Below are 27,544 nucleotides of genomic sequence, written 5' to 3'. Positions count from 1 at the left end.
ATGAATGTGCTCTTTATAGCTGTAAAAACCTTGGCAGGTATCATGTACCCGGGAGCACAATCGAGAAAATGAGATCCAGAGTTCTGGCCCGGGCCTACCTGGTCCGCCCACACAGTTTTGCAACCGTTCACCAAAGGAATCTGTTATATCTGGCAAATTAGTGCTCGTCTTTCTATTCCTGTTTCTGAGGAGAGCCAATATGAACCTCAGCATTGGCCTTTTGTAACGTTTTGGCAGCCGTGAAGAGCATTTAAAGCATGACTTGTGTTTGCTTCTGTTATATTATTATATATATTTTTTATTTTTGTCCAGATAAATGCAACCGCTGCGCTGATGAATCCGTAGATGCAACGGAAACATCCCAAACCGCTGTACCCGGAGATCCGACTACAAACAAACAGGATCACATGATCAGCGAAAACCACACCCGTGATGATCTCGTTAGAAGTGAGTGTTGACAAATGAGCGGTATTTGTAATCTGAACATGCTTGACATCATTGGCTGAGCTCCAGTAGCTCTTGTTTATGCATATTTGTGACCACAAGTTTCATCTTCGCTTGAATGAGAATGATTCATTGCTTTGAGTTCTTATAACCAATGCAGCAGATGCTACAGTATGTCTTCATGGAAAAACCTCTTTGCTGTTTTATTGAATTAGAAAGTCACTTTTAAATCAGTCAGTGATGTGTAAATGATATGACTCCACATAAAAGAATTTCTTTCTTTCTCTATATACTTCAAAGAATTTGCGATTCAATCTCATTTGCATTATCGGCTGACACATCAACCTTTGTCAGCGTTTTCTACAGTAATACACCACTGAAGCTTACATCTGGAAAACACTGATGTGATTTTAAAACATTTACTACCACGATAATTGATTTCAGTATTTACAGTTAATCTTTGCCTTTAGGAGTAGCTGTGATTTGACATGATGATAATGCATAATCTCAGCGTAAGCACTTATTTTCATTGTTAAGATCATGCTATAGGTGCTGACATTAGTTTAAGTGTTGATTAAAATAAATTGTATTGAATTTGAACCACTGCCTTGCGATTGCAGTAAAGTTCTTCCAGTTGTTCTCCAGCCAAAGTCTCGAAAGCTTAGTGAGCAAGGATATCCCATTGTGGTTTGGCCTTGGTTGGCCTGAATCTGGAAATCACGGCTGAGAGCTTGAATGCACTGAAATAGGAGCTCTGTTACCTGGTTGAGCATGCTGTTGCATCATAGAGACCTTTTCTTGTTCTGCTCATACAGGTTTGTGTACTCTTAAAATGTGGAGCTTGATAACATCTTGAAGTTTGTTCCTCTGCATGCGAAATCAAGGGTGGATCAGCACAGTTGTTGAACTAACTAACTCACGGCATTGTTTAATGCGAATGTGCTCAAATGCATGTGAAGTGATGGAAAATCTCACTCATCACTGGGTCGGTTGGAAATAATTAGGGAAACAAAGATTTAAGACAAAGGATGTGATTGGAAAATTCTCACCACTTGTTGTTTGAAAGGGGGAAAGTCCTGACACACCCACTTCCCAAAGTACTGCTCTGTGGAAATCTGCTGGACCGTGCAAGAATCCTGTTTAGTGCAAGAAAAATAGCATATTTCTTACTTTCTTCCAATTTTTCTTCTGATTTTTTCTTCTGAAATTACAATCAACTAGTTTATTGACAAGAATCCAGAATCGAATCTTTTATGTGTGTGTATAAATACATTAGGGGCGTAACGCTAAACTCAGTTTGCTGCATAATTTGGTTTTTGAATTCTTGGTTCAGTGTGTTTTTTTGGTAAAATGGGAGGAGAGCTAAAAATAAAATTGTGGTTTGCTGAACAGATTGTATGCCAGTCTTCAAGTTCTGTTTTAAATACAGATTTATTCAGGAAAAAAAGACAAAAGTGACTTGCACTTTACTATATAGCTTGCAAATAACATCAGAGACCAAACTATTTATTTCAGTTACTATCAGTTTTTAGTGAAGTTTCACAAACTACTTTTGAGAGGAGCATGTGATATGATCGACTACAGCTGATCCTTATCGCTAATCGTTAGATAGTCTGATGGATCATTCCAAAATGACTATATAAATTTCCTGCCTAATCATTCCCTATCTTCATTTTGAAAATCCCCAACTCTATCCTTTCCTTCTCCCTCCTCCTCAATACTAAGATTGGGTGACATGGTGGCTCATGGGCTGGCACTGCTACCTTGCAGCAGGAGGGCCAATGGTTCAAGTTCTAATTAAACTTTGCTAGTTTGCATGTTTGCATGTTGTAGTTCCCATGTTCGCGTGGGTTTTCCCTGGGTACTCACAGTCTAAAAACATGTACATAAGTGAATTGTATTAACAGTCACAAGCACTTAACACATACATACATCAATTAGAACCACCATAATAAACAAAGTGAAGGTAAAAATCTAACTGCGGGGCTCTCGAGAAATACTCGTATCCCTCCTAATGCTCACTGACCTGGTGGGAACCTTGGGACTGCATGCCAAACCTGCTATCATAGTTATAAAGCATTATTTAAGTGTGAACTCTTGAATATGTAATAATCGGCACATGGCGAACACAAAAAAAATCTTGTGTAAATTCCTCATAAGGCAGATTTACATTAACATCTTAACATAATCCGGAAGTTGTGTCTTCAATTCATTGATATAGTAATTTGCACAGTACAGGAGCTTTCATAGTGTAACTGGTTTTCCTGACAGATTTATTTAAACGTATATTATGTAATTAGGACACCTGTATAACCTATAATAAACGTTTTTATTAAACGTTTTGCTAGGTTGAGTGTCGTTGTTGTACATAATTTTAATTTTTCCATGATTTCTCAGCATTTTCTGAATCACAGGAATTACAAGGCTCCAATGATTGTTCCCCCTAATTTTACCTCTAATGCCAACAGTTTCACTACTGCTAAATTACTGATAAAACTGCTTATGGCTTGTAGAGGGAGATGTTTACATCTCTTTAATCATTCCTGTTGGATCCGTTGTTTTGTTTTCCCAGATTAACATGTGTGAAAGACTGCTAACATATTATTTGAGATAAAATAATTGCTGCTAATGTGTCCAGTACAAGTACACTGAGCATCACTAATGGATACTGAATGACTTACCTGAGGTGAATCTAATGCTTTGTGACTTTGTTTTAAAGCTGTTACACTGCTTCCGTTCCCACAGTTATGAAAAAGTTATGAGTTCATGTTTTTCTTGTTAATAGTGGTTGTAGTAATATGCCATTTCCTGTCATTTGAACTCTGTACAGTGATCTGTCTCACCAAATCAAAATGGCATTTATAGATTTAACTTCCTTCAAAATTGGACAGAAATACATTAAAGGCAATGAATGTTAGGCTTGTATGATATTTTACAATTAAATTATTATGTAGATACTGTAGTTCTAGTACATATAAGATAACTTTCCACATTATCATGCTCGTTTTTGACTCTTAAATAATTATAAGTGACTGAAATCTGCACAAGAATGCATGTGAAACTAAACTATAGCATGTATGAATCTGTCTGGTCTGCTATGGATGGAGCAAGGCTGTAAGGCAGTGCGCTAATTGGATTGGGAAGTGTGATGTGATATTTAGGACCCAGAGCAGGAAATCGATAGAAAATCAACTTGACTGGCCACTTTACACGAGTTAATCTTGCTTTATCATATTTCAGTTTTAATTTGCTAGCAGAATTTACTGTCTAAAGATGAATCACACTTATTCAGCATTGTCCATTGACTTGTATGGGTAGATAAAAGTGGACGATGGTTAAACGTACTGTGCTTGAGCTATCAGTGTCGGGTTTTTCTTTTAATTGCGTACTGATCTATTGGACCGCAATAAAGACATCTCTGTCCAATCACAGAGAACAGAGACATATTACAGACTTTTACGAATGTGTGGGATGTGGTGAGTCTCACAGATGAATGATGGAAAAGCTTGTTCTGGCCTGAATGAATTTCAAGGTAATGATGTAAAGATTTGGAAATGATTAATCACTGATTAGTAACCTGGGTGTCAATCATATTTAGGATGCATATCATGCTGTCATGTCTGGAATTTTCTGATCTCACTTGTAGTAATGTTACGTTAGGTACTAGATCTAGTATTTGTTGTTGACTAAAGATTTGGCTTTGCTATTAATCCTCCAAAACAAATCAATGTTTCTAGGAGAGCATTTCACCTGCATGCACTTTTGAAGATAGCCTTTCTTTCGATCAGTTTGGGCGGAAAGAGTTGATTGATTCAAGATGCTAATTTTTTCAGACCACGTGCTCCTCCTATGCAAGAGCCCATTAGAACAGAGGAGTAATTTTCAAGTGATTACTTAGCCGTGGGTCATGGAATCAAAACTGGAATAAATAGGGTGAAATGCTAGCGCAGGGGTTGATTAAAATGGCCATTGTGATTCTACCTCTGTGCTAATTATTTCCTCATTGTCTTGCCGTAGACATATTTCATATGGAAGAAATTCTCAGCATTTCAATTAGCGTCCTTCGCGAGTGCCGCAGCCCTTTTAGAGGTTCATGTGTGTAAAAATTATTTAAATGACTTCAGATGAGAGGTGATCTACACATCTGTGTGGTATAGGTTTACCACGCCATTAGCATTTCTGATTGTTCTCATTGACCATCAGCTCGCTGTTATTTCATCGCGCATTATAGGCTTTGAACTATGCGAAGAATAATGAATTGGAAAGTGACGTCCGTCTGTTAATAAGATGTAGATTTCAGGCCCACGCTTTGATTAGTGGCACACCGATGCATCTTGGAGAGCCGGCAACCTGAACACAACGCCGCATGCCTTTTCCAGCTAGAAAAGCGCTTGAGATGAGAGTTGAGCAGGAGGGATTACTGCCCCCCTAACAGGGTTTTGGCTTCAACATTAAGGTTAAACCCCTTTTCTATTACAGGGATCTCTGGTGATGTGCTCCCCTCCTGCCCTGCATGTTTGCAGGTTCACCGCACCTCTGCTAGGTCATTCTGTCGGGCCTCTGATCACTCGGGGGTGACCGGGGAGCCACCGACCCACTCCATTCAGACAGAGCTCCTCGCCACGGCTAAAATCGATACGGCCATCACCCGTTAAAAAGCCTCTCAGAAGCAGACGAGCACCCCTGTCCTTTAGTCTGATTCCCGAGCTTAAGGTCTTGATTGGCACCCTGAAGACAGAGTCCAGTGACCCACAGCTGTCACATTAAGTGCAGTTAATGCTGAGATTGAAACGGAGCAAATAAAGGAACCTTGTCCATAGATGGGGGTGTATATATATTTTTTTAATAAACCCTCCAGGCTGGTCCCTCTATAAGGCTTGCTCTGTGCTGTATGGCGTCCAAGAGATTCATTCTGCCTCTGGATTCTTATACAAGCTCTTTTTTTTGTTGAATATTGGTGGAATCTGTGAGTCACCAATGTAACTGAAACTGAAAATACACCCCCAGTTTCTTCACATCTGTGTTGCAGAGTTTTTTTTTTTTTTTGGTGTTGTTTGCAGTCATCAGGAGGGAGGGTGGAGCACCCTTCGACGTATGAAGTCTGGCAGCTCCCTCAGGCTCGGTCTGAGTCACGTCATAATTGATCTTTCGAGAAAATGTGGTAGCTGTGTAAAAGTGCTAAATCTGTGCAAGATGTGCGTTTTATAAGCACGGTTGTGAAGAACTTCTGCGTTTATGGCATTCTTCCATTCTGCTGTGATGGAAAAGGACAGAAGGGAAGGAGTTGCGGGAATGTTGTTTTGGGTTTCGAAACAAGGTGAAAGGAGGAAAACTGTGGTTTCGGTCTTGTTTAGCAGAAACACAAACAAGGAGTTGTTGCTCAGTCAGTAGAGCATGTGGTCAACAGCACTAACACCAGTGGTTCAAATCTAAGGAAATGTGTGAACTTATAAACTGTATTGCACTTGGTAAAAGACAAAACTAGTTTTTTTTTAAGCATCAAAATATCAATGGTGGATTTTCCCCCATGTAATTTGGAATGTATTTCTCTCTGTAATAATTGCTTGGGTTTTAACATGATTTACAAAACAAGACCCACTAAAATTTCATTCAGTGTATGAGTAGTTTAAATGCAAATACACACAGTGCCTATAGAAAATCATCATATTCCCATTCTACAACAGCTTCACTGGCTACCCATCTTTTTTTAGAATTAATTATAAAATACTTTTTACTTTTAAAGCTATCTACTATCTTGCTCCTCCGTACCTTACTAATTTTGTTCATATCGCCACACCTTCTTGAACATTCAGGTCTTCTTCCATTCACTTCACTGTTCCCTCTGTCCTCCTTGTCACCATGGGGAGCAGATCCTTTAGCCACTCTGCTCCTCAGCTTTGGAATACACTTCCTCCTGATCTCCGTAATTTAGACTCTCTTTTACAATTTAAATCCAAACTCAGAACACATCTGTTTAGAACAGCTTATTCTCTTTAAACTCACTGCATTTTTAAAAATTTGTATTGTATTCTATTGACTTTTATTGTGTTTTTATTTTAACTGATTGTTCTGTACAGTGACCTTGAGTGTCAAAGGCGCCTTTAAATATTAATTTAATATTAATTATTACTTTATTTGTCATACATCCATTCTCACCGTGTACGCGTGAGTTTCCCTCGAGTGCTCTGGTTTCCCCCACAGCCCAAAGGCATGTGGTACAGGTTAACTGAATAAGCTAAATTGGTCGTAGTGTATGAGTGTGGCTGGAAGGGCATCCGCTGTGTAAAACTTATGCTGGATATGTTTTACGCTGCGAATGCCCTTCCAGCCACAACCCAACACTGGGAAACACCCACACTCATACACTACAGCCAATTGGACTTATTTAACTCATCCATTACGCATTTCTTTGTACTGTGAGGGAGACCAGAGCACCCAGAGGAAACCACACTAACACAGGGAGAACATGCAAACTCCACACAGAAATGCCAACTGACCAAGCTGGGGCTCAAACCAACGACCTTCTTGCTGTAAGGCGATCACGCACCCCACTGCTCCACCGTGACGCCACTACGGCCAATTTAGTTTATTTATTTCACCCATAGCGCATGTCTTTGGACTCGTGGGGGGAAACCAAAGCACCCGAAGGAAACCCACTGAACAACGGGAAACCATGCTCGAACCAGAGACCTTCTTGCAATGAGGCAACCGTGCTAATCACTGAGCCATCGTGCTGCCTGTATAGTAAATTGTCTATTTCTAATCAAGCAAGTCCAGTATTACTAGGATAAACCTCAGATCATTTAATCAGTTATTATTCACTTGAATAATGTAGTTTTGCATAGCTTGGCTTCTTATAGGTTGTCCCTGTTCCTATCACACAGATTTCTGGAGGGTTTTAATGATTTTGATGGCTAGCGTGCTGTATAGCGTAAATGCAGATTTGAAATGAAAGTATAATTGATGAAAAGCTCAAGCCTTCCCAATCTCCCTTCTTGTCTTTGGAGTTGCTGGCTGCCTTATAAAATGTAATTAAGCAGAACAAGGTCCGAAGGGGTTATTTTTTTTTTCTCTCCCCCCCCCCCCCCACTCAATCAGCAGCCAAATTACTAAATTTGAAATTAGTAAATCCCAGACGCCCGGCTCGGCTTGTCATTGTTACAGAGAGATGGAGTGAAAGAATAGGCGAGCGAGAGCAGGACAGACAGTGAATGACTGTGAAAGAGGGTGGCCCTGGAATATTAAACGCCTTCTCAGGTGTCACATCTATACGGCAGGTTTCATTCCAACAGCCAAATTTAAATGATTGTCAGAAAGAATTAAAAGTGTGCCGGAGCACTAAAAAAGCTGAGTAATAGTGACTACCTATTCATCTTCTGCTAGAAATGAGTATAAAATAAGATGTGAGCCACGGTGTCTCTCAGAAATTAGATATTGTAGGGTGCCAGCAAACCGGAGGAGGTGCCGTAATAGAGTTAAAATAGTTCTGGCATGTGACATTTGGGTCGCCTTTCAAGAACAGGGCAATTACTGTGATCAAGACACACAGGAGTCTCAAATAAATGTATTAAATGCACAAATTGGATGAAAGTTAAAATAACTTAACTAAAAAATATACATGGCTGTTGTGCATGTACGACTGAATATAAAGTTCTAGGTTTAACTGGTGCAATTTTCACCTTTCCTTGTACATTTTATTTCACCTGCTTGTTTACAAAGTGGATTGAGCTCGGGCAGTAGATCACCTAAGTGAAAATTAAAATTCTTATGCTTCTTTTCTTGGCAAGTAAGACCTTGCCATAGAGTCGGAAGGTCAAGTCGTAAACGATTTTTAATATGCTGGAGGTTTTCTTTTTTTCTTCATCCCAGCCCTTTTTAATAATATTCATTCTACTTTCCTTCCCTCCAACCAAATTCCCTTGGTTTTGTTTCTATAAATACGGGGACTTCATTTTGAACTGAGAGAGTGTATTGCTTTGGATTGAAAGGTGTAAGCTTGCCATAGGTGTTTGTTAGGAGAAATGCCACCCCGGGCTGTTTTGGGAGATGGTGGGAACTCTCTTGGTAGGTCAGTGCACATTTGCAAATTAGCATTTCAATCAGAGAGACGGGCCCATGGAGCCTTAAACAGTTATTTGTGTTGCATTCATATTATACACACAGAGCTAAACAAATTCTAATACAGAAGCCCAAGTCTCAAGGATTATTTTTTAATATTTCTTTATAAGAAGTTTTCAAAGGATATTGATTGGAAAATAAAAATAGCTTTGATTCGGAAATTGGAAAAATTGTGTTTTTGCTGCGATGATGATGATATTAATAATAATAATAATATATATATATATATATATATATATATATATATATATATATATATATATATATATATATATATATATAAATTAATGTATTTAATTTTGTTCACACTGCTAATATTTGGCTTTAGGTATTGGATAGGTGATAGGGCTGCATGAAATTGTAAAAAAACACTTTTTAAAGAACATTTAAACTTATCTCAAAAATATCTCACCAGCTAACTTGAAAAGATCTAATTTTAAATGTTTAAAACATTTTTATTGAGTGGGAAGTGCATCTGCAAATAGGGCTGGGCCATTTTGGCCTAAAATCTAAATCTTGATTAATTAAACATTTTAACTTGATTGCGATTTTATGCCTCAAAAAATATGCTCACATGTAATGTACTCACAAAATTATGCAACTGCATGAAGTCAGCGCTGAACCATACCCATTCGTTCGACGCAGAAGTGTAAAGTAGCCTTAACAGTGCGGAAAAATTAGATCAATTATAGGTTCTGAATGTTGCCAGCATAGATAAATACAATTACCAGCATGGATAAATACAGTAGAGCAACAATATAAAGAGTATTCCAGTATTCAGGTACAGAAATAAAATTATCTTTATCTGTAGTCTTCACTATGTACACAATTACATACTAAATACATAATTGCATGCATTCATATACATAATTACATGCGTTATATACATAACATATGTTTTATAGTCTTCACTAAATACATAATTAAATGTATTTTTGTTAAAGCTTCAAAATGCAATTTCTCCTTGTGCCCAAATGCTTTAAAGTCACTTAAAATGCTTACAGACCTTAAAAACACACACAACTGATAAACTTTCTCAATTTGATGGTTAAACTGAAATGACTCCTCAATTGCGTCTGGATTATAGATAGCCTGTATATAGATGATGATGAAGTGTAATCCTGACTGCACATTACAGATCTGTTGAGAATCTTGCGCATTTACACATTGCGATATAGATGCTAAAACTATACACCGTGCAGCCCTAATAGGAAGAGTAAGATCCTTCAAAATATGTGCTTGATAAGTAATAATAAACATACAATAGCTTATTAATAGGCTGATAATAAGTCACTTGTTAATAGTAAAATTAAATTATTATTTTTTTTAAATGATAGAAATTGTGTCATTTAAAAAAAAATAAAATAAAATATATGTACTTCCAATCCTTCTATTTGTTATTAGCTGTGTAAAGATTGTGTTATTTGCTGTAACAACTAATGTGAAGCATTTGCACTACCACATTGTCAATCAATTTAGCCTCCAAGAATTGCTTATTATTCTTGTTGAAAGTTGTACCTTCAGTCAACCCATTCAAAGGAAACATGAAGGAAATCAAAATTCACACCGTTTAAAGAAAATTTTTCACAAATGTAATCAGTTGAACTTCTGCTGTTTTTTTGACCCTCACATTCTCATCGTCGGCCAGTCGTACTTTGCTTTTTTTTTTTTTTTCGCTGGCCAACTCTTTTGTACAGGTAATGATTGTTATCCATTAGCAGATGATGATAAGAAATGGATGGGGGCTGTTTAGCTGCATGACATGAGTTGACAAGTGAATTAATGTATGTTCCGTTTGATGGGTGTCCTAATGGGGCACAGCAAACAGCTCCACTCTCCGGATGAAATATTAAAAGGCCTGGAGCCGCAAAAATAAAGGGACCTACTTTTCTATTTTTTCTTTCTCTCTTTACCTTTCAGTCTCCATAGAGAGAAGCGCAAATGAGAGAACATCCTGGCCCGTCTCACCTCCTTTCCGACATCCCTCCTGCTTGACCGAATTTTCACCGTCTTGTTTATGCCGCTCCACGCCGTTGACGTTCATACATATTCGTTCTTGGGAGGTCCGCCATGCTCTGCTTCCACGTCTTTGGGGTACAATTTCGAATTCTTCCAGCGGAGCTATTTTCTGTGACACCAAGGCAAAAGGGGTGTTTATCCACAGTTTTACATAGAAAGCGACGCCACCACGGTGGCGCGGCGTCTCTCCTGGGTGTCCCGGCTCGCCGTCCCCGCGTAGGGCGTACGCCGAACACGCGGTGACAAATGGCAATTATATTTGTGTGTTCTTCATGAATCCATCAAACACTGGCCTTTTAAAAATGCTCCCAGGATATTTGAGGCTGTCAGATCCAGGGGACCAAATTGGGATGCTGCTTAGACAGTCAAGAAGCACTCACCCCCTGTTTGCCTGTGATGTGTTTGACAGAGTGTGTAGAGGAATACCATGTATTATTCAACTACAAATGTACACTCTCAACAGTTGTTGATATGTTGGAAGCAGAGCGGTTAGAAGACCAATTTGGACTGTTTTCTTTTTTTTCCCCCTCCCTCCCTTCCTTCCGCACCATAACATGGTGTTTTAATGCAGCCTGTCAGTTTGTGTACAATCACCGTTTGCGAGACAATGCTTGTTTTTGCGCTTAGTGCGCTTATTCAATTTTTATTACATATCATACCTTGGGTTGAAGGCAGCATTTATATTTCATTAAGGGGGGAACTTTTCTTTTGGGTTGCTTTGGCCTTTGGGCTTTCGTCGGGCACGTGTGATCCTATCAGTGCGCACCAGATGCCCACAACATCCTCTTGTCTGTTGTTCTGGCAATGTGTTGCAAGATGCATGTGCGATGCGTTCCTTTACTGGGCTGCTTTTGAGGCAGTCTGGCAAAGCCAAAGGTAATGTAATGTTGTGGTTAAAGATCAGGTCTGGTTCAAGATGTTACAACAGAAGGATCTATAAACCAGCACTGCTGTGCCCTAGAGCAATACACTTAACGTTTGGGCTGATCCGGGTGGACTGACCTGACGTACAAACATCATTTAATAAATTATTGCTTTCTAATAACTGTTGTTGCTTGTATACATTTCTGAAAGCTTAGTACACAAGTAGTGACATTGAAGAGTTGTTGAATAAGAGCAAAATGCCATTTAATAAATAAAACAGATTACTGACTTAAGTATTAATATGATATTGGAAAAACAAATTGCGATTTGTTTGTTTGCAATATGTATGTAATTTTACAACATTAACTTATGACTCTGTTTGGAATTAGTTCAAAGTTGGGATAATTTTGTATACACTATGATCACAGTGTTTCACTGAATTACATTACATGTTGAAATAGCCAGGGATTATGTGAGTGAGGGGTTGAGAAGACTTCAGTGTTTTCTTTATGATAATTTGAATGGTTAAAACACTCACAAAAAAAAGGTTTAGTGGAGCATTCATACGGTGTTATCAATGCATTCAGTAGATAATGTGTGCTTTAAAAATACAAAAAAAGTCAGAGCTAAAATAGTTTCATTAATTAAATGATGGAATTATTCTGATTTTACTACTAAAAACAATTCTTCTATAGTTCTATAGTGACCAGCTCTACAACTTGTGTACAGTTTATAAAATATTCTTAAATAAACTGAATGATAATTAAATTAAGCCTATTGATAGCCCTTAGAGCATCTCCTGTTGAGTCCCTACATGTGCTTGAGAGTGCGAGCGCTCCTGTTTGCTGGATGGAGTGTACATGCAGATGGACAGCTGGCTGATGAGGCTGCCATGGCCTGTTTTTAATTGTGTTATTTTACATTCCCGTCAGCGTCTTCCCAGGGTGATATGTTGTTATAAAGAGGCCGACTGGTTTCCTTCTCTTGTTAACAATAATGGCACAGTCAGATTGGACCTCCCACCTAAAGAAAAAAAAGTAATTAAGAGAGAACTCATTTCACTGGCTTTCTTAGAAGATCATATGTTTGTGCCTTACCACACACCAGACAAAATGCAGAGGTTGTTGTATGAAGGCAAGAAAAAATCCAGGAAATTCTGAAAGATGATGAATAATTCAAAGGAGCCCAATAAACATGAGGTGCATTTCCTGAAGGAGAATGCATAAAAACTCCCAGCTAGTGTCACTTACTCACTTTGCCATTACTATTTTTGCATCAGTCTCTAGGTTCAGGCCACACATACCTCATGTGTGTGATGTGCATGAACACTGCAAGTTCTCAGCGCCGGTTGCATTCATGAATCACAGTGCTTCCATGTCTTTTGGGAGGACTAGATGACTTGTCATATTGTGAATCTAACAACTGTAAATCTCAGCAGAAGTAGAAATGTTTAGAATGCATATTAAAATGTATTATTAATATATACAATAATTAATAATATATAAATGTTTCCACTTGACTGGTCATTTTATTGGCTTGTGATTTTAAAAGCAGTATAATTTGAGTTAAATTTAAAAGTCTTGCAATATTACTTTTTAATAATTATTTATTACATTAAGTATTTTAAGCTTCAAGTGTTCAGTTAAGCCAAAAACTGTAGAATACACAAGACGTCACACTTGTATAGATTTAAAAGGTGGAAAAGTGTAATGGTCAGTATGTCAATGAAGCTTCGTCTACTATTACAGGAGCCAATCATCGATTGCTATAGACTGACATTTCTCTAGGGAGAAGCTCGGATCAGATGTGAGCTTTTACGACAGTTTGGTGATCAACAAACACACTGGAATCTCTTGTAAATACTTGCTTTACAGACATGGAAAATATATCCACATAAAGCTTCAAGACTCTACTTTTCAAATGAACCAAGTGCACTTTGAAATAATTGTAATTTGTATGAAACGAACGCGAGGTGCAGTTCGTCCTGTCAAATGCACATTACATGACTGACAGCAGCTACTCAAACGCCCACAAACTTGTAAACAAAAAGTCGCTGTCAAGTTGTGTATTATTTCGGAGGAGCAGCGTGATCAGTTGAAGCATTATCCAGAAGATGATAATGTGTAGAACGGCTATAAATGAGTTTGGTGTCGTGATCTCTGTTCTTTCGAGTGCATATGCACATTAGTTCGGGCTACCAAAAAAAACAGTGATTTTGTTTGATTAAAACGTTTAAAAATGAAACTTATGAGAAGGTTGTTTAATTTTATTGGTGATTGCAAGTATGTTATGTAATCGTAAGCTTGGCAAACAGGTTTGGAGAATTTTCTGTTCCCCATTCTGACAGATGACAGAGCATACTGTCTGAGAGGCGTTTCAAAGATGGCCACCGAGTGAAATTTATTACTTGATTTGATTTAAAGGGACTTATTCATCCTGAAGGGGTTAAAGGGGTTACATGCATCCTGAATTTTCACCCAGGTTTTTAATGTCAATTAAAAACAATCCCATTTTGGTTTTGACTCAGAATATTGATTTCATTGCATCCATACTGAAAACCTTTGAAGTCAGACCTCTTTTTTTTTTAAGGAATAAATAAGGCAACCCTGTAAATAGTAGAACTCATTCTGAAAATACTACAATAACATTTTTGCTGTGTCGAAAATTCCTCCAGTGTTGCATTGAAGTGTGCCAATTCAGGTTCCAGTGTGCCAGTTCAGTTTAGCTCCACCCATGGATTGGAATGGATTCCAGAATATACAGTATAGTTTAATTGCCATGATAGAACCTTTGATGGTCTTGTGTAAACCTTTTATATATTTGTTAAATACACATTTTTAGTTTATTTTTATAATTTACATAAGCTTTTAAATAATGTTTTACAAAATGTTTTTTTTTCTTTCAGATTTTAAATGATCATAAAAGCCATCTATTGATTTAGTGTAGAGCTATTCTCATACAATTACTGATCTGTGTCTCTTTTTTTACAGCTCAGCCTCAGCCTTTGCCCCAGCCAGCAACATCTCTGCAGCATCCTGTCGATGCAGAGGCTTCCAGGCAACAGAATGGCCTACACATGGTGCTAAGCAACGGCCATGGCACACCCCGTGGGGTCACACAGCCTCCCCCATCTATCCACACTTCAGAACCCAGGAAGCTCCCATCACCTGTCTCTCACCGTGTGCAGAAAAAGCTTCGCTCCAGCCTGTCGGTCAACAGCGACAGCAGCAGGAGGAGCAAAAGCAGCTCTACGGGTTCCCATAAACCTGGCTCCACTCCAGAGGGTACATATCATCACACACAAGCATACAATCACACAAAAACATGCATGCGTGCTTAAAGATCTGGGGTCTCATTTATAAAATGTTTGCATAGAAACATACCTAAAAGAATGTCCTGATCTGATTTTTTTTGCCCTCGAGTCCGAGTCATTTGATTTGGGTATCTACATATCGAAACCCGATCTGATGCTTCTATATCACATAAAAAGAATAAAGAGAAGTTAAGAAACAGATCCAGGATGTTCCTTATTTTTTATTTCATTCACCTTATTTTAACATTCAACAACCTAACCCTTCTGTGAGGTAGCTTGAACCATCAAGTAATAATTAACATAAATTCTTCAATTTTAAACTTCAGTGCAGCAGTAAATATAAAAACAATCTAATATAAAAACAAACACCGAAACTTAAAATACTCAGATGGCAATCCCAAGTTTACATATCTTACAGTTTGCTCTGGCCATGTTGTCGCCATCAACTTTATAATACCTCCAGACCGCAGACATACTCTCGCTTTCCCCTTCAAGCTGCTTCTGTGTTCTACTTTGCTGGCATTCAACCAATAACATCTCTGCAACAAAGTGATGTCATGCCGCATGCATTGGTGTTTCTGTGTGAAGTCAGGAAAGAGGTCTAACTCTGTGCCTTTGCAACACTATATATGTGTTAAATGATAATAAGAATATACATAAATATTTGAGTCCTGATCTTTAGGTAATGTCCAATTCCGATCGAGTCTGAATCGGGCCAGTGTAATCGGGCCTGATTTCAGCTCACGAGACCCAATCTGAACATCCCTACCTAAAAGCATGGAGAATAAGTATCTGTTTATTAATGAGTATGGCTTATATGATGCTATAAAGTGGCCAATCAAGTGAATATTTAAGTTAAAGGTTTCGTGAAATTAAAAATATTTATATAAAAAAATTTAGATTTTAGTTTTAAGGGTATTTATTAGGTAGCGTGATTCAAAACAATGCCAAAATTAATATAAAACTGATATAAACATCCAAAACTTGCAGTTTGTCATTTCCACCTAAATGGATCAAAAATTTTCTTCATGGAACCAATTTCCTTCTTCTGACCAATCAAATGCTTTGTAGTATCTGACATGCTCCACCCCCTTTAAGACTCATTTGCACTCAACCACTCTCACTGGCTGAGCTGTGATTAAAAACGAAACGCTATTAGCTGTTTTTTGTAAAGAGAAGGAGCTATTCTATGTCCCACCTTCTATTTATTTTTGCGGTTACGTCAAACTTCGAACAAAAAACTGCTTCAAGGGACCTTTATGTTAACTCGATTTACTTAAAGCTGTGCACATTCTCCTATTAAGTTTAAGTTTTTCTGTGGGAGCGCACTATTCCACCCCCGTTTATATGCTTACGTCACATTTATAATTGAGACCCCTTCCTCTATTCTTCCATGCTGTCCGGCTCTCTACACTTTAACCCCAACTAATCTGCGACTTTCCTCCGAATGCACTGCTTTCCTTCATCTTTCATAAAGCCCATCTGACTGATCTCTTTATTTCCGCGGTGTTGTATTGTCTCGCAAATGGGAAGGAAAAACAGAAGGCCGAGCTGAAAAAAGCAGCTTGCACTTTGTCAGGTGTGATGGTAAGGAGAATGCAGTAATGAAGGAGATCGCTGGTGCATTAGTAATGGTCACCAAGGTGTGACCTTTTAACAAGACTGGCGAGAGCGGGGGGTCTGCCATGTGTCAACCCCACCTCAGCAGGGGCCATCGCTGCCCTCTCTCACAGTGTCCTCTCATTAAGAGCGTCTCTTTCTCTCTCTCGTCTGTGTACCGCCGCTGCTTTCCTGGATCATGCATTGCGCTTTCTTTACTGCGAGATGTTCAATCATGCTTGTCTGATACCATAACCCTTTTAAATCAGGGAGAGTCTTGCACCTGCTGAGCACTTCAGATTCCCTGTCAAGCAGTTTGTGTGTTTCGTTAGACACGGCGTTCGGCTGAATTAGAAGGCATAAATTGGGAATTGTGACTGTCACTGTCTTGGGATTCCACTAGTGACTGCGCTTGGCTCAATTGGGTTTAGAAATGTAATTGAATGGCTTGAGGATTTCGACTTTGTGCTTATGGTAGTTATGGTGGACCTGTATACATTTTTATTTTGTTTATTCATTTGCGTTAATTTTATTTATTATTTTCATTTCTTTTGTTTACCTTTCAGGTCTTTGCACACTGAAGTCCGAAATGTTCGTATGTTTGTTTTTTTGTATTCCTATGCAAAATATTCGTCATATAAACAAACCTTGACACTAATCAATCCTTTACATTTCAAAGTAAGTTCAAGCAGTGATACTTTGTTCTCCTCTTTTCTCTAAAGTAGAAATAGAAACATCGTGGTAATTTAATACTAGCCTACATAGAGAGGAAGGGGAGTTCAGCTCGTTATCAAAGAGCTGCGCTGGATTATCCCGAAATGAAGTTCTAAAGTTTATTTCAGGAAATCAGTAGAATTTTGATACATTGCTTGTGATACACATACTTTGATTTGTTGGTAAACAAATCCCAAATAGAGACTGGCAGTGCCTATTGACATTATAATAGACGGTCATATATATATATGGACACACACACCAAGCAACAGCAGGGAGAGGTGTGCCAATCACTAATCCAGTCCTGTCTTTATTTTATGCACTGTGTTTGTCATGAAGTTATCTGTAGCTCAAATGACGGCATTCTGTATTTAGCTTTTTGCTTGTAAGGTGGCTCTGAACTATCAAAACACCTCTCAAAATGCTTTTTCGGATGCGAAAAGCTGAAACAATTGAACCCGGTTGAAAAAATTTTTTTATGAAGGATGAACGTTTCGGAGGCAGTGTGTCATTACAATTCACAACGTGTGAGGTCAAATTTATTTTTTAATGTGCAAAAATGATATACAAACATTTGACTTACAGTGGGCAATAACGCTATAAGTCATCAAAATATCTGACTAATTGACCTAATAAAAAAAAAACATTATATTATTAAAATGCTATATTTTAATGTTTAATGTGTTTGTTGATTTACTTTTAATTAATTAATTTGATATAATCTAGGTTTAAATATATTATTTTTATATTAAGTAAATTTTATATGTTTGGCATTTACTATATTAGCTGTTTTTGTACAACCGTCTTTAATATGTATTTATTGAACAAATTAAATTTTGAAGTATTTGAGTACAACTGTTTTCGTCTTACTCTTCCTTAATTGTCTTTTGTATTTTAATATCTTCGTTTATTAATTTTTCCCTTTAATTAATTTGTGTATTTATAGTCTGGTTTATAGTTATTAACAATACTTTATAAAATCTGACTAATTGGACCAATTTAAATAAACATTATATTATTAAAATGCTATATTTTATGGTTTAATTTGTTTATTGATTTACTTAATTCATTCATCTGTTATAATCTAGATTTAAATATATGAATTTTATATTTTAATTAATTTTTATATGGTTGGTATTTAGTATATTAGCTGGTTCTTGTAAGACTGTCTTTTAATATGTGTTTATTGAACAAATTATTTTCTAAAGTAATTGTGTAAAACAAGTGTTTTTTTTTTCAATTTTTAATTTTCTATTTTATTTTAATATATTCATGTTTATTCAATTATTTCTTAATTCATTTGTTTATTTATAGTCTTATGTTCATAGTTATTTGCTATAACTTATATTTGATTTGTCCTGTTTTGTATTTAATAACATATTTTAATTATTTTTTGATTTAAGTTTGTATTTATTTATATACTTTGGTTCATATATATTAACCACAATTTATGTATAATACTTATTTAGTGATTTATGTACTTTAATTTGTCCCGTTTAGTATTTAATTCTGTATTTTTTCTTTTTTTTTGTAGCCTTTGGGTTATAGTAAATAATTAAAAGCTACAGTTTACTTAAGTAAATGCAATCCTAGATTATTTTGGACAATATTAATATAAATTTAATTCAGATGATAGCTGTGCATTTATTTATTCATTTATTTTATTTATTTTTATATATTTAATATTTAGTAAACAGTGTGTGTGTGTGAACAGGCAGGAAAGTGTGCGAGTCTGCCAACACTGGAAAGTTTCAATACTTTATCATCATCATAATTTATCACTATCAAGCGATTCCTGAAGTACAGTAGAAGCCTAGTGTGAGATGCGTGTAACTAACGCTCCATGCTCCATAATCTCCATATGGATCTACCAGAAATGTACATCCTAAAAAGCATCATAGTTTTCACATCTTAATTGGAGAGGCTGGGGGGTGAACAGTTCAATAAGTCTGTCTCATTACAGCTTGTGTTCATGCACGTGTTATTTGTAGAAGTGTGTTTTGAATCAATATGTTCCCTCTCAAGTAGTAATTTCCCCCTGGAAAACGGCAAGCTGTTGTGTTTTAATGTTTACACGGATTACCATAATCTGTTTGCCTGTGAAATTAGCCTCTAAACAGCCTGGGAAGGCGAAGAATAAAGCTTTACAAGATCTCTGCTCAAGGGATTGCGATTCCTTGTGTTCTTGGCTGCCGTCGCTGGCTGCGATAACAGCAACCCCAGCAGAAAAAAAAATCAACTAATTGAGAGATCTTTTGTTCCTTTGCGGGCGGGTTAGGACCTTGAGTGATGGCGTGTTTGTGATTGTGTTGTGTTGCAAGCACGCAGTCATCGAAAATCCCTCTGACAAATTCAATTAAGTCTGCGGGATGTTCGCGGAAAGCTAGCGCGGTCATTAGCGGTGCATCGTAATGCCATGTTTTTCCCATCTTCGCAGCTTCCCTAGCGTATGCGCAGCTCTCCTTCTCGAAGTTTACAGTGCTCACTTGCTTATTGACTGCAAATTAACTGCTCGCTATGTATCTCTCGCTCTCTTTTTTTTTCTCCATTTCATCTTTTCTTTTGGTCTCTAAAGCCGCCGTGTGCAACTCATGCAGCAGTCAGTCTTTCTTCATTTTGAACGTTCCCGGTCCGCGACTCTTCCAGCTTGTTTTATGTCACGCTGCCTCTCTTTTTGATGTTAGCCTTTGGAGTTTTCCAGATGTCTCAAACCATTTCCTCCGAGGCACTGGGGCTGTTTTTTTGGCCTCACGAAATCTGGGCATCCTCCGCTCGGGCTGACATTAAACATGAACCCTCTCATTGGGCCGACGTCGGTTTTGCTGCAGAGATAAGGCAGGCCGTCTCCTGTGTACATTACACAGACTCTCATTCCTTAAGATTCACACTAATCGCTGCTGATAAATTATACATCCAAGGGAATTTATTATGTACTGTAGCTTTTAAATCCGTTTCTAGAAAGAAATTGTTAGTTAAAAAAACGGACGAGGAAAACAGAGCGAGAGAATCGGTATGGACACGTGTGGTTTGTTTTTTTTCATACTTGTTTAATAGGATGGCTCAAATCAAATCATTGAATCCTATCTAGGACACTGTATAAATATATAATAATTGGTGGTTGCCTGTAGCTTGTGATTTAACTAAAATTAAATGGACTTTTATTAACATGTTTAGTAGATTTAAACAATTTGTTGTTTTAGGAATAACGTGAAGCTATTGGAAATAATGAAGAGACTTGAAAATGGAATATTTAGTTTACCTATATTTTCTTTGAATTTGCTGGATTTATAAGGTTGGAGTTGGTGGTATGTATATGTTTGTTTCATTGTATTTAACATCTGATAGCATTTCTTCCAAATTAAAAACAAAAGTGTTATGAATATTGATTTTATGAACTCTTTTAAAGTTTAAACATAGCTATTATGTTGACTAAAATGAATGTAAATAAGTATAAAAACATGGCAGCATAATTTTTCTTATTTTCTTATTTTTTTATCTGAAGAAATATATACTGTAAATGACAATTTTTACTAAATATTTACTCAATATTTTTACTTAAGTTTTTCTTGAAATCCTGCAAGTTTTGTAAATAAATTAGGCCAAAGTCATTAGTTTACAGATTTTTTAAAAGTTTTTTTTTACTTACACATTTATAAATTGTAAATCCAGACATATGAGATTAGTATTTATTTGATTTTATTATTTAAAACGTGCATATAATGCTCATTACTTTGTATATTTTGCAAGTGCCAATATTTTTACTTAAAAAATATTTTTACTTAAAAGTTTTACTTGAAATCCTGGAAGTTTTGGAAATAAATTAGGTCAAAGTCATCAGTTTACATAGTTTTTTAAAGTATTTTTTTTACTTAAACATAAATTGTAAATCCAGAGATATGTGGTGTCTTAATTTTCATTCATTGCTGTATGTGGAACTAAATCAGTTTAATAACAAATAACATAAGATTTTGTACCATAATTTTCATGACCAACCCAGAAAAAAATTTAATAATTTGACAAAAAAAAAAAAGTCAAGATCCCACATAATTCACTTAGAAAGCAGAAACAAATGAATCACAAGACATGGGCAACTGTTAATGAATGAACAAAAAATGACATTCACCTAGTTTTTGCATGACCAACCCAGACAAAAATAAAATAATTTGACAGAAAATGTTTATAAAAGTCAAGGTCCCATAATACACTTATGTGTAAATAAATCAAAAAATGCCCGTGAATCAAGATGTGAGCAGCTGTTGATCAGTGGACATTTTTATTTCAGTTTAACAACAAATAACATTACCTAGTTTTTGTACCATAATGTTCATGACCAGCCAGGACAAAAATAAAATAATTTGACTGAAGCGTTAATAGGTCAAGGTCCCATAATGCTCTTAAGTACAAAAAAACACACACCCATGAATCACATCATAGGAGAAACTGTTAATTAATAGACATTTTATTTAAGTTTACAAAACAAATAACATCAGTTTTGTACCAAAATTTGCATAATCTAAATAAAAATTACTAAAACGTTAATGGGTCGAGGTTCTATAATGCACTTTGATTCAAAACGCTTGTGAATTACAAGATATGAGCAACTGTTAATCGATGAACTTTTTTTTTTCATTTCACCAAGTTAATTTATATTGCAGATGAATCAACAGTTCGTAAAAAGTCTCCACTGCAGAATCTGAAAGTGCGTCTGTTTGACCTTTCAGAAAAGCTGGAGTTTTAAGCCTTTGGTGGGCCTGCATGCAAACTTGTTTCATGTTCAAACACTGTCCAGGCTGCACAGCACCACCGCTGGTCAGCTCCACCGCCTACAAAAAAATCACTTTGATCAAACAAACATGAACATCCAGTGGTCTTCAGGCCCAGTCCTTGCTCTCTCTCTTACTTTCTCTTACTCTCTCTCTCTCTCTCTCTCTCTCTCTCTCTGACAGCTCACCACGGACTGATGAAAGCCATGCAAATTCACGTTTAGACTGATAACGATACACATCACATCGCTGTGATTTTTTTTTTTTTTTTTTCCAATGCACTGCGGTTTGGGTTCTAGTGTTGATTAGAGGTCCGAGCCGCTCGTCCGGGCTGGTAGGGGTTCACTGTTATGCTCTACGGCACTGTTTATGTGCACCATGCAGCTTATTGAAGTTTTAGCATTTAGTATTTATTTGATTTTATTATTTAAGAAAATCTATAATGCACATTACTTTGTAAATTTTGCAAGTGCCAATATTTTTACTTAATATCCATATTGTTTGTGTAAGAATCCTGCTCATAATAAATTTATTTGGTAATTTATTTCAGTTACATTTGTGATTTTGCGATGAAGGAAGGAAGGAAGGAAAAGAAAGAAAGTGAAATAAAGAAAGTGAAAGTAAGGAAAGAGATGAAGGAAGTAAAGAAAGAAAGAAAGAAAGAAAGTGGAATAAAGTAAGATAATTAAAGAAAGTGAAAAAGGAAGAGAATGAAAGAAAGTGAAATAAATGAAGAAAGGAGGGAAGGAAGGACGGAAGGAAGTAAAGAGAAATAAAGGAAGTAAAGAAAGAAAGAAAGAAAGAAAGAAAGAAAGAAAGAAAGAAAGAAAGAAAGAAAGAAAGAGAAAGTGGGATAAAGGAAGATAATTAAAGTAGGTGAAAGGAAGGAAGGAAGGAAGGAAGGAAGGAAGGAAGGAAGGAAGGAAGAAAGAACGGAAGGAAGTAAAGAGCAATAAAGGAAGTAAAGAAAGAAAGAAAGAAAGAAAGTGGGATAAAGGAACATAATTAAAGTAGGTGAAAGGAAGGAAGGAAGGAAAAGAAAGAAAGTGAAACCAGAAAAGGGAAATGGAAGGAATGAAAAGAAAGAAAAATAATAAATTAAAATAAAGTAAGATAAAAATAAAGAAAGATAAGAAAAAAAGTAAAATAAACAAGAAAAATAAAGAAATGTATTTATTTACCAACAAATGGCTAAACAGTGTTATGAATTATTATTTAAATAATATTAAATATCATTTTTTCATATGGGTTGACGACAAAAATGAGTTAAGCATCAGAATAGTGTGCTTTTAATTTGACATTTACTGAGTAGGCAAAAAATACTGAAATTTAACTACAATTCAGCATGATGATGATTTATTTATACAAAAATGTAGTTCTTTAAAACAAGAATCATTTAATGACATTACAATCTATTTAATAATCACAATAACGGCCCCAATATACTAATTAATTGTTGTTTTTTGTGTTTATACTTTGCCACTATCCTACAAACTGCTAGGTTTTACCCACTTGTCCAAATGACCTTTATGTATTTATTTTATTCATTTAAAATGCTGTAATGCAATGTGATCACTTATGTATTTTAATAAGAACAGCTCATAAGTATATTTCTTTATATTTATGCAAATAAATATGTTAGGCTGAATGATGATTAATTGCACCAAAATGCCACATTATGTCCTTGACCGATATGTTTACTTAATATCTCAACATATGAACGGATAAAAATATTTACAATCAACACATCCTCAAACAGACTACTTTACTGTTTGGTTAGCCAAGTAGTAAATACAAATATATTTTTTATTTTATTTATAACATCTCTCAACAGCTCCTGCAAAACTGTATATCCATATCATCCTAAACAACAGTGATTTGGCATAGTATGTGGCGGCCCTGCGAGAGAAAGGTTAAATGTTAATCAGAGTTGAGAGAAACTGCAGCATTAACGCACCAATTTGCTGGCGAAAATGTTGGACGCTGTTAATCAGCTTTACGTGACCAACCCTGTGCTTTTGCATGATAATAACCCCATTATTCACAAAGCTACTAATCAACCCAAAAGTGCAATTCGTTCCTTTTGAATTTCTCTGATTCCTCTTTCACTCTCGCCGCTGCTGAGTTCTGGTCTTGCGCACCTACACACACACACACACACACACACACACACACACACACACACACACACACATACACACACACACACACACACACACACACACACACACACACACACACACACACACACACACACACACACACACACACACAGTTTTACATGTCAGTCATTATGTTCTAAATCAATTTGGTCTTTATATAAAAATAAAGATTTTCTGTAATTTTGTATGATTTAAGGCAAGCCACTGCAGGAAAAACACCATTTCTTTATACATACATGCAAAATTTGAGTCTTTTTTGACTTTTTAATGTGTTATTTGTACAAATTTAACGAAAACATCCAATATACACTTTTAGGTTTTCTTTTGATGCACTATTATCTATAGCCCCTTTCACACAGTGATACCGTTAAATATCTGGAGAATTTACACAAAGACTTTACCGGTAAATTAAAAAAAAAGCAGTGTTCATACAGGCCCGGACGTTCTTGAGTTTTTCAGGGAAAAGACCATTCACACATCCATTCCAAAATACCGGTAAATTCTGACATCGTTAACAAGAAATGACCTTTAAACTACTGCAATGTTATTTGTAAATATAGAAAGGGTCGGGCTTTTGTTTATGAATTCACCGGCTGCTTCACGTGCACACGCGTCAAGCAACTGAAAGCAGAGCTTAAAGCATTTTATCGATAATTTTTTACACAGTTGGCATTAAGAAGGAACATAGAAGCGTGATCTGACTAACATCTAGCAGCTAAATGTGTCTGGAAAAATATTTAAAAGCTTTTATTTTCATAAATAGCATGGATATGAATACGTCTAAATGTTCTGATTGGCTGGAGTAGATGTCTCCTGTCAGTACGTTGTAAACGTGAACGCGCTCTTTCCAGCAATTTTCTTTTTACGTTTACACAGAGCAGCATTCTGGCTAATTACCAATAATGTTACAACTTCTTTTTCCGAAAAATAGCCGAAACGCATTTACCGGTATTTTCAAAAAGGGCCTGTTCACACATAGACCTTTCCAAAAAATTTGCCGGTATTTTTCCGGAAAGTTCTGTATGTGTGAAAGAGGCTATTGTCTATTGATTTCAATTGTAATGTTTTTATATATAAATCTATATATATAAAAAAAATGTAAATCTGTAAATTTATTAATATAGATTACTATAAATGTTATAGATAGATTATATACATGCATGCATACATACATACATACATACAGAAAGTTCATGCAAAATATGGCATATTATATACAACATTTTATTTACTTTTTTTTTTTTGATTGTTGCAGTCTTTTTTTAAGGATGGGGTTAAAAAAGATTATATATTTAAATATATCTATAAATCTCTGGCTCAACAAAAAATAAAAATAATTAAAGTCTTTGAATACAATGTTCAGACTGTTTGTGCTATAAATATTTGCAAATTAGCACACATTTTACCAAAAAATAAATAAAAAATTGGTTGTCGGCTTATTTAAAAACATTTTTAGATGACGTCTTAATCTGTCAACTTGGGAAATATGATGACAACTGTAACTTATTTTTTATTGGAAATTACCTCCAGTGTCTTGTCTCTATTCTAATTTTGTTAATTTAATAACTGTTTTCTAACTTTTTTTTACATACTTTTTTGGTTCAATGGAATATTAAAAGCTTCATTTATTTATTATTTATTTATTTAATTTAATTTAATTTTGATTTTTAATTTGTTTTATCTTTTATTTTATTTTATTTGCAACGCCAAACAAGATAGCAAAAATGATCTTAAACAAAATGAAGTAGTAACATTTTTTTGTTCAATTTAATCTTAAAAGCTTAATTTTTATTATAATTTATACACTGTTTAATTTTATTTATTTTATTTTATTTTATTTTGCAGCCCCAAACAACATAACAAAAATTAATCTCAAACAAAATGAAGTAGCAAATATATCTTTGTTCATTCAGTGTTTTTCATTTTGTCTTGTTCTGCCCGCTGCAACACTCTTGAGTGCAGACTGCTGCGTCCACTGCATCCTGGCCTGCCTGTTTTGTGAATTTCTCACTCTGTGCAATATGGTGGTGGCTCAGGCCTCGTGCGGCACCTGCACATCAGAAGCCTGTTGCTGCTGCTGCTGCGCTGACGACCTGGGAGACGACTGCAACTGTCCCTGTGACATGGACTGTGGCATTATGGATGCGTGCTGCGAGTCCTCGGACTGCCTGGAGATCTGCATGGAGTGCTGCGGAATCTGTTTCCCAACATAAACAATCTACTGCATTTATACGACGGCCAGAACAGATGTTGAATGAGAGCGAGTGTGTGTGTGTGTGAGGGATTGAGCGACATGAAGTGTGTGAAAAATCTGTTCCTGAGCACAAGATGACTGTAAAGGTCATACAAAAAGACTTCAATATATGATGTAATTCACATATACTAATAGACTAAAAGTTATGGAAGCGTGTTGCCATGGAATTTAGAAATATATAAAGGTAATTGTGACTTGAATCTTGCAAATACAATTCTTTTGTGAAAGACTTTTTTTTTTTTTTTGCAATTTCTCAATTTTAGTTCAAGCAATTCTGATTTTATATTTTATTATCGATTTAAAATCAGACTTTTTTTGCAACTCCCAAGTAGTTTCCTTGTATTTCTGAGTTTCTATCTTGAAATTGGCACTTAATATCTTGAAATTCAGAATTTAAATGATCAGTTTACATATCATATTTCTGTAATAACTCTTCTTGTTTCATTAATTCCTGCTTGTCCTTATTAATCTTATTTTTATCACTCTTTTTTTTTGTGTCTCACAATTCATTTTATGTCAGTTTCTCAGATTCTTTTTTTTCACAGCTCAGAATTTACACTTTGTATTTTTGAGATGCATTTTACTTGCATTTGTGAGTTTATTTCTTGAAATTGGCACTTTATGTCTTGAAATTTTATCTTGAAAGTTTACATCTGGAATTTCTCTATTAGGTCATTATTGGGTTCTTTTTTATTTCTATTTGTTTATTCTTATTTTCTATTCTTATTTTTAATCTCATTCTTATTCATTTTATATCTTACATTTTCAAATTCTGTTTTCACAGCTCTGAATTTGCATATCATATTTCTGAGATGCCTTTTTTCAAGAAATTCCAATTTAATTACTTCAAATTCAGCTTTTTTTTCTTCTCCGACTTTGAAATTTATATCTTTCATTTTTACATTTTTAAATTAGAATTTCACTTGTATGTGTCACGTTTCTGAGGAGTTTGTGAGTGTAAAGGTCATACAAAAAGACTTCAATATATGATGTAATTCACATAGACTAATAGACTAAAAGTTATGGAAGCGTGTTGCCATGGAATTAAAAATAAATAAATAAGTAAAGGTAACTGCGACTTTAAACTTCCAATTCCAGAGAACATCTTAAAGAGAGTTAAGCAGGTCGCACACCAGAAGCGCCGCTCGGCGCCGCGACACGGCGCGTACATGACAGTTTAAGGTATCACACACCAGACGCGCACATTCGAATGATATTTAACATGAAACTAATCAGATGGCGCTCTGTGGCGCGGCTGAAAAATGAACTGCGTCCTGAGCCGTCGCCGGGCGCC

The 27,544-nt window shown here is 35.9% G+C and overlaps 1 protein-coding gene across 11 annotated transcripts in view; it reads left to right on the top strand.

Annotated features, from left to right (window-relative positions):
* Window positions 1–27,544, top strand: part of mdfic (MyoD family inhibitor domain containing) — a 257,224-nt gene that overhangs the window by 45,524 nt on the left and 184,156 nt on the right. For 5 of the 11 annotated variants that reach the window (XM_087245593.2, XM_088649597.1, XM_088649596.1 and 2 more), the window contains exons 3-4: window positions 313–447; window positions 14,436–14,729. In XM_087245593.2, coding sequence (XP_087101719.1) covers window positions 313–447; window positions 14,436–14,729 — 429 coding nt within the window. Of the gene's footprint in view, window positions 1–312; window positions 448–4,923; window positions 8,718–14,435; window positions 14,730–25,958; window positions 27,371–27,544 lie in introns of those variants that run through there. The other 6 variants (XM_087245591.2, XM_087245590.2, XM_087245589.2 and 3 more) reach the window with 4 other exon arrangements.

This window comes from Danio rerio, chromosome 4, assembly GCF_052040795.2.
Source record: "Danio rerio strain M-AB ecotype USA chromosome 4, GRCz13ab, whole genome shotgun sequence".
Classification (NCBI taxonomy): Eukaryota; Metazoa; Chordata; class Actinopteri; order Cypriniformes; family Danionidae; genus Danio; species Danio rerio.
Note: the sequence above shows the minus strand (reverse complement) of the source record. Positions and strands in the feature narration are given on the sequence as shown.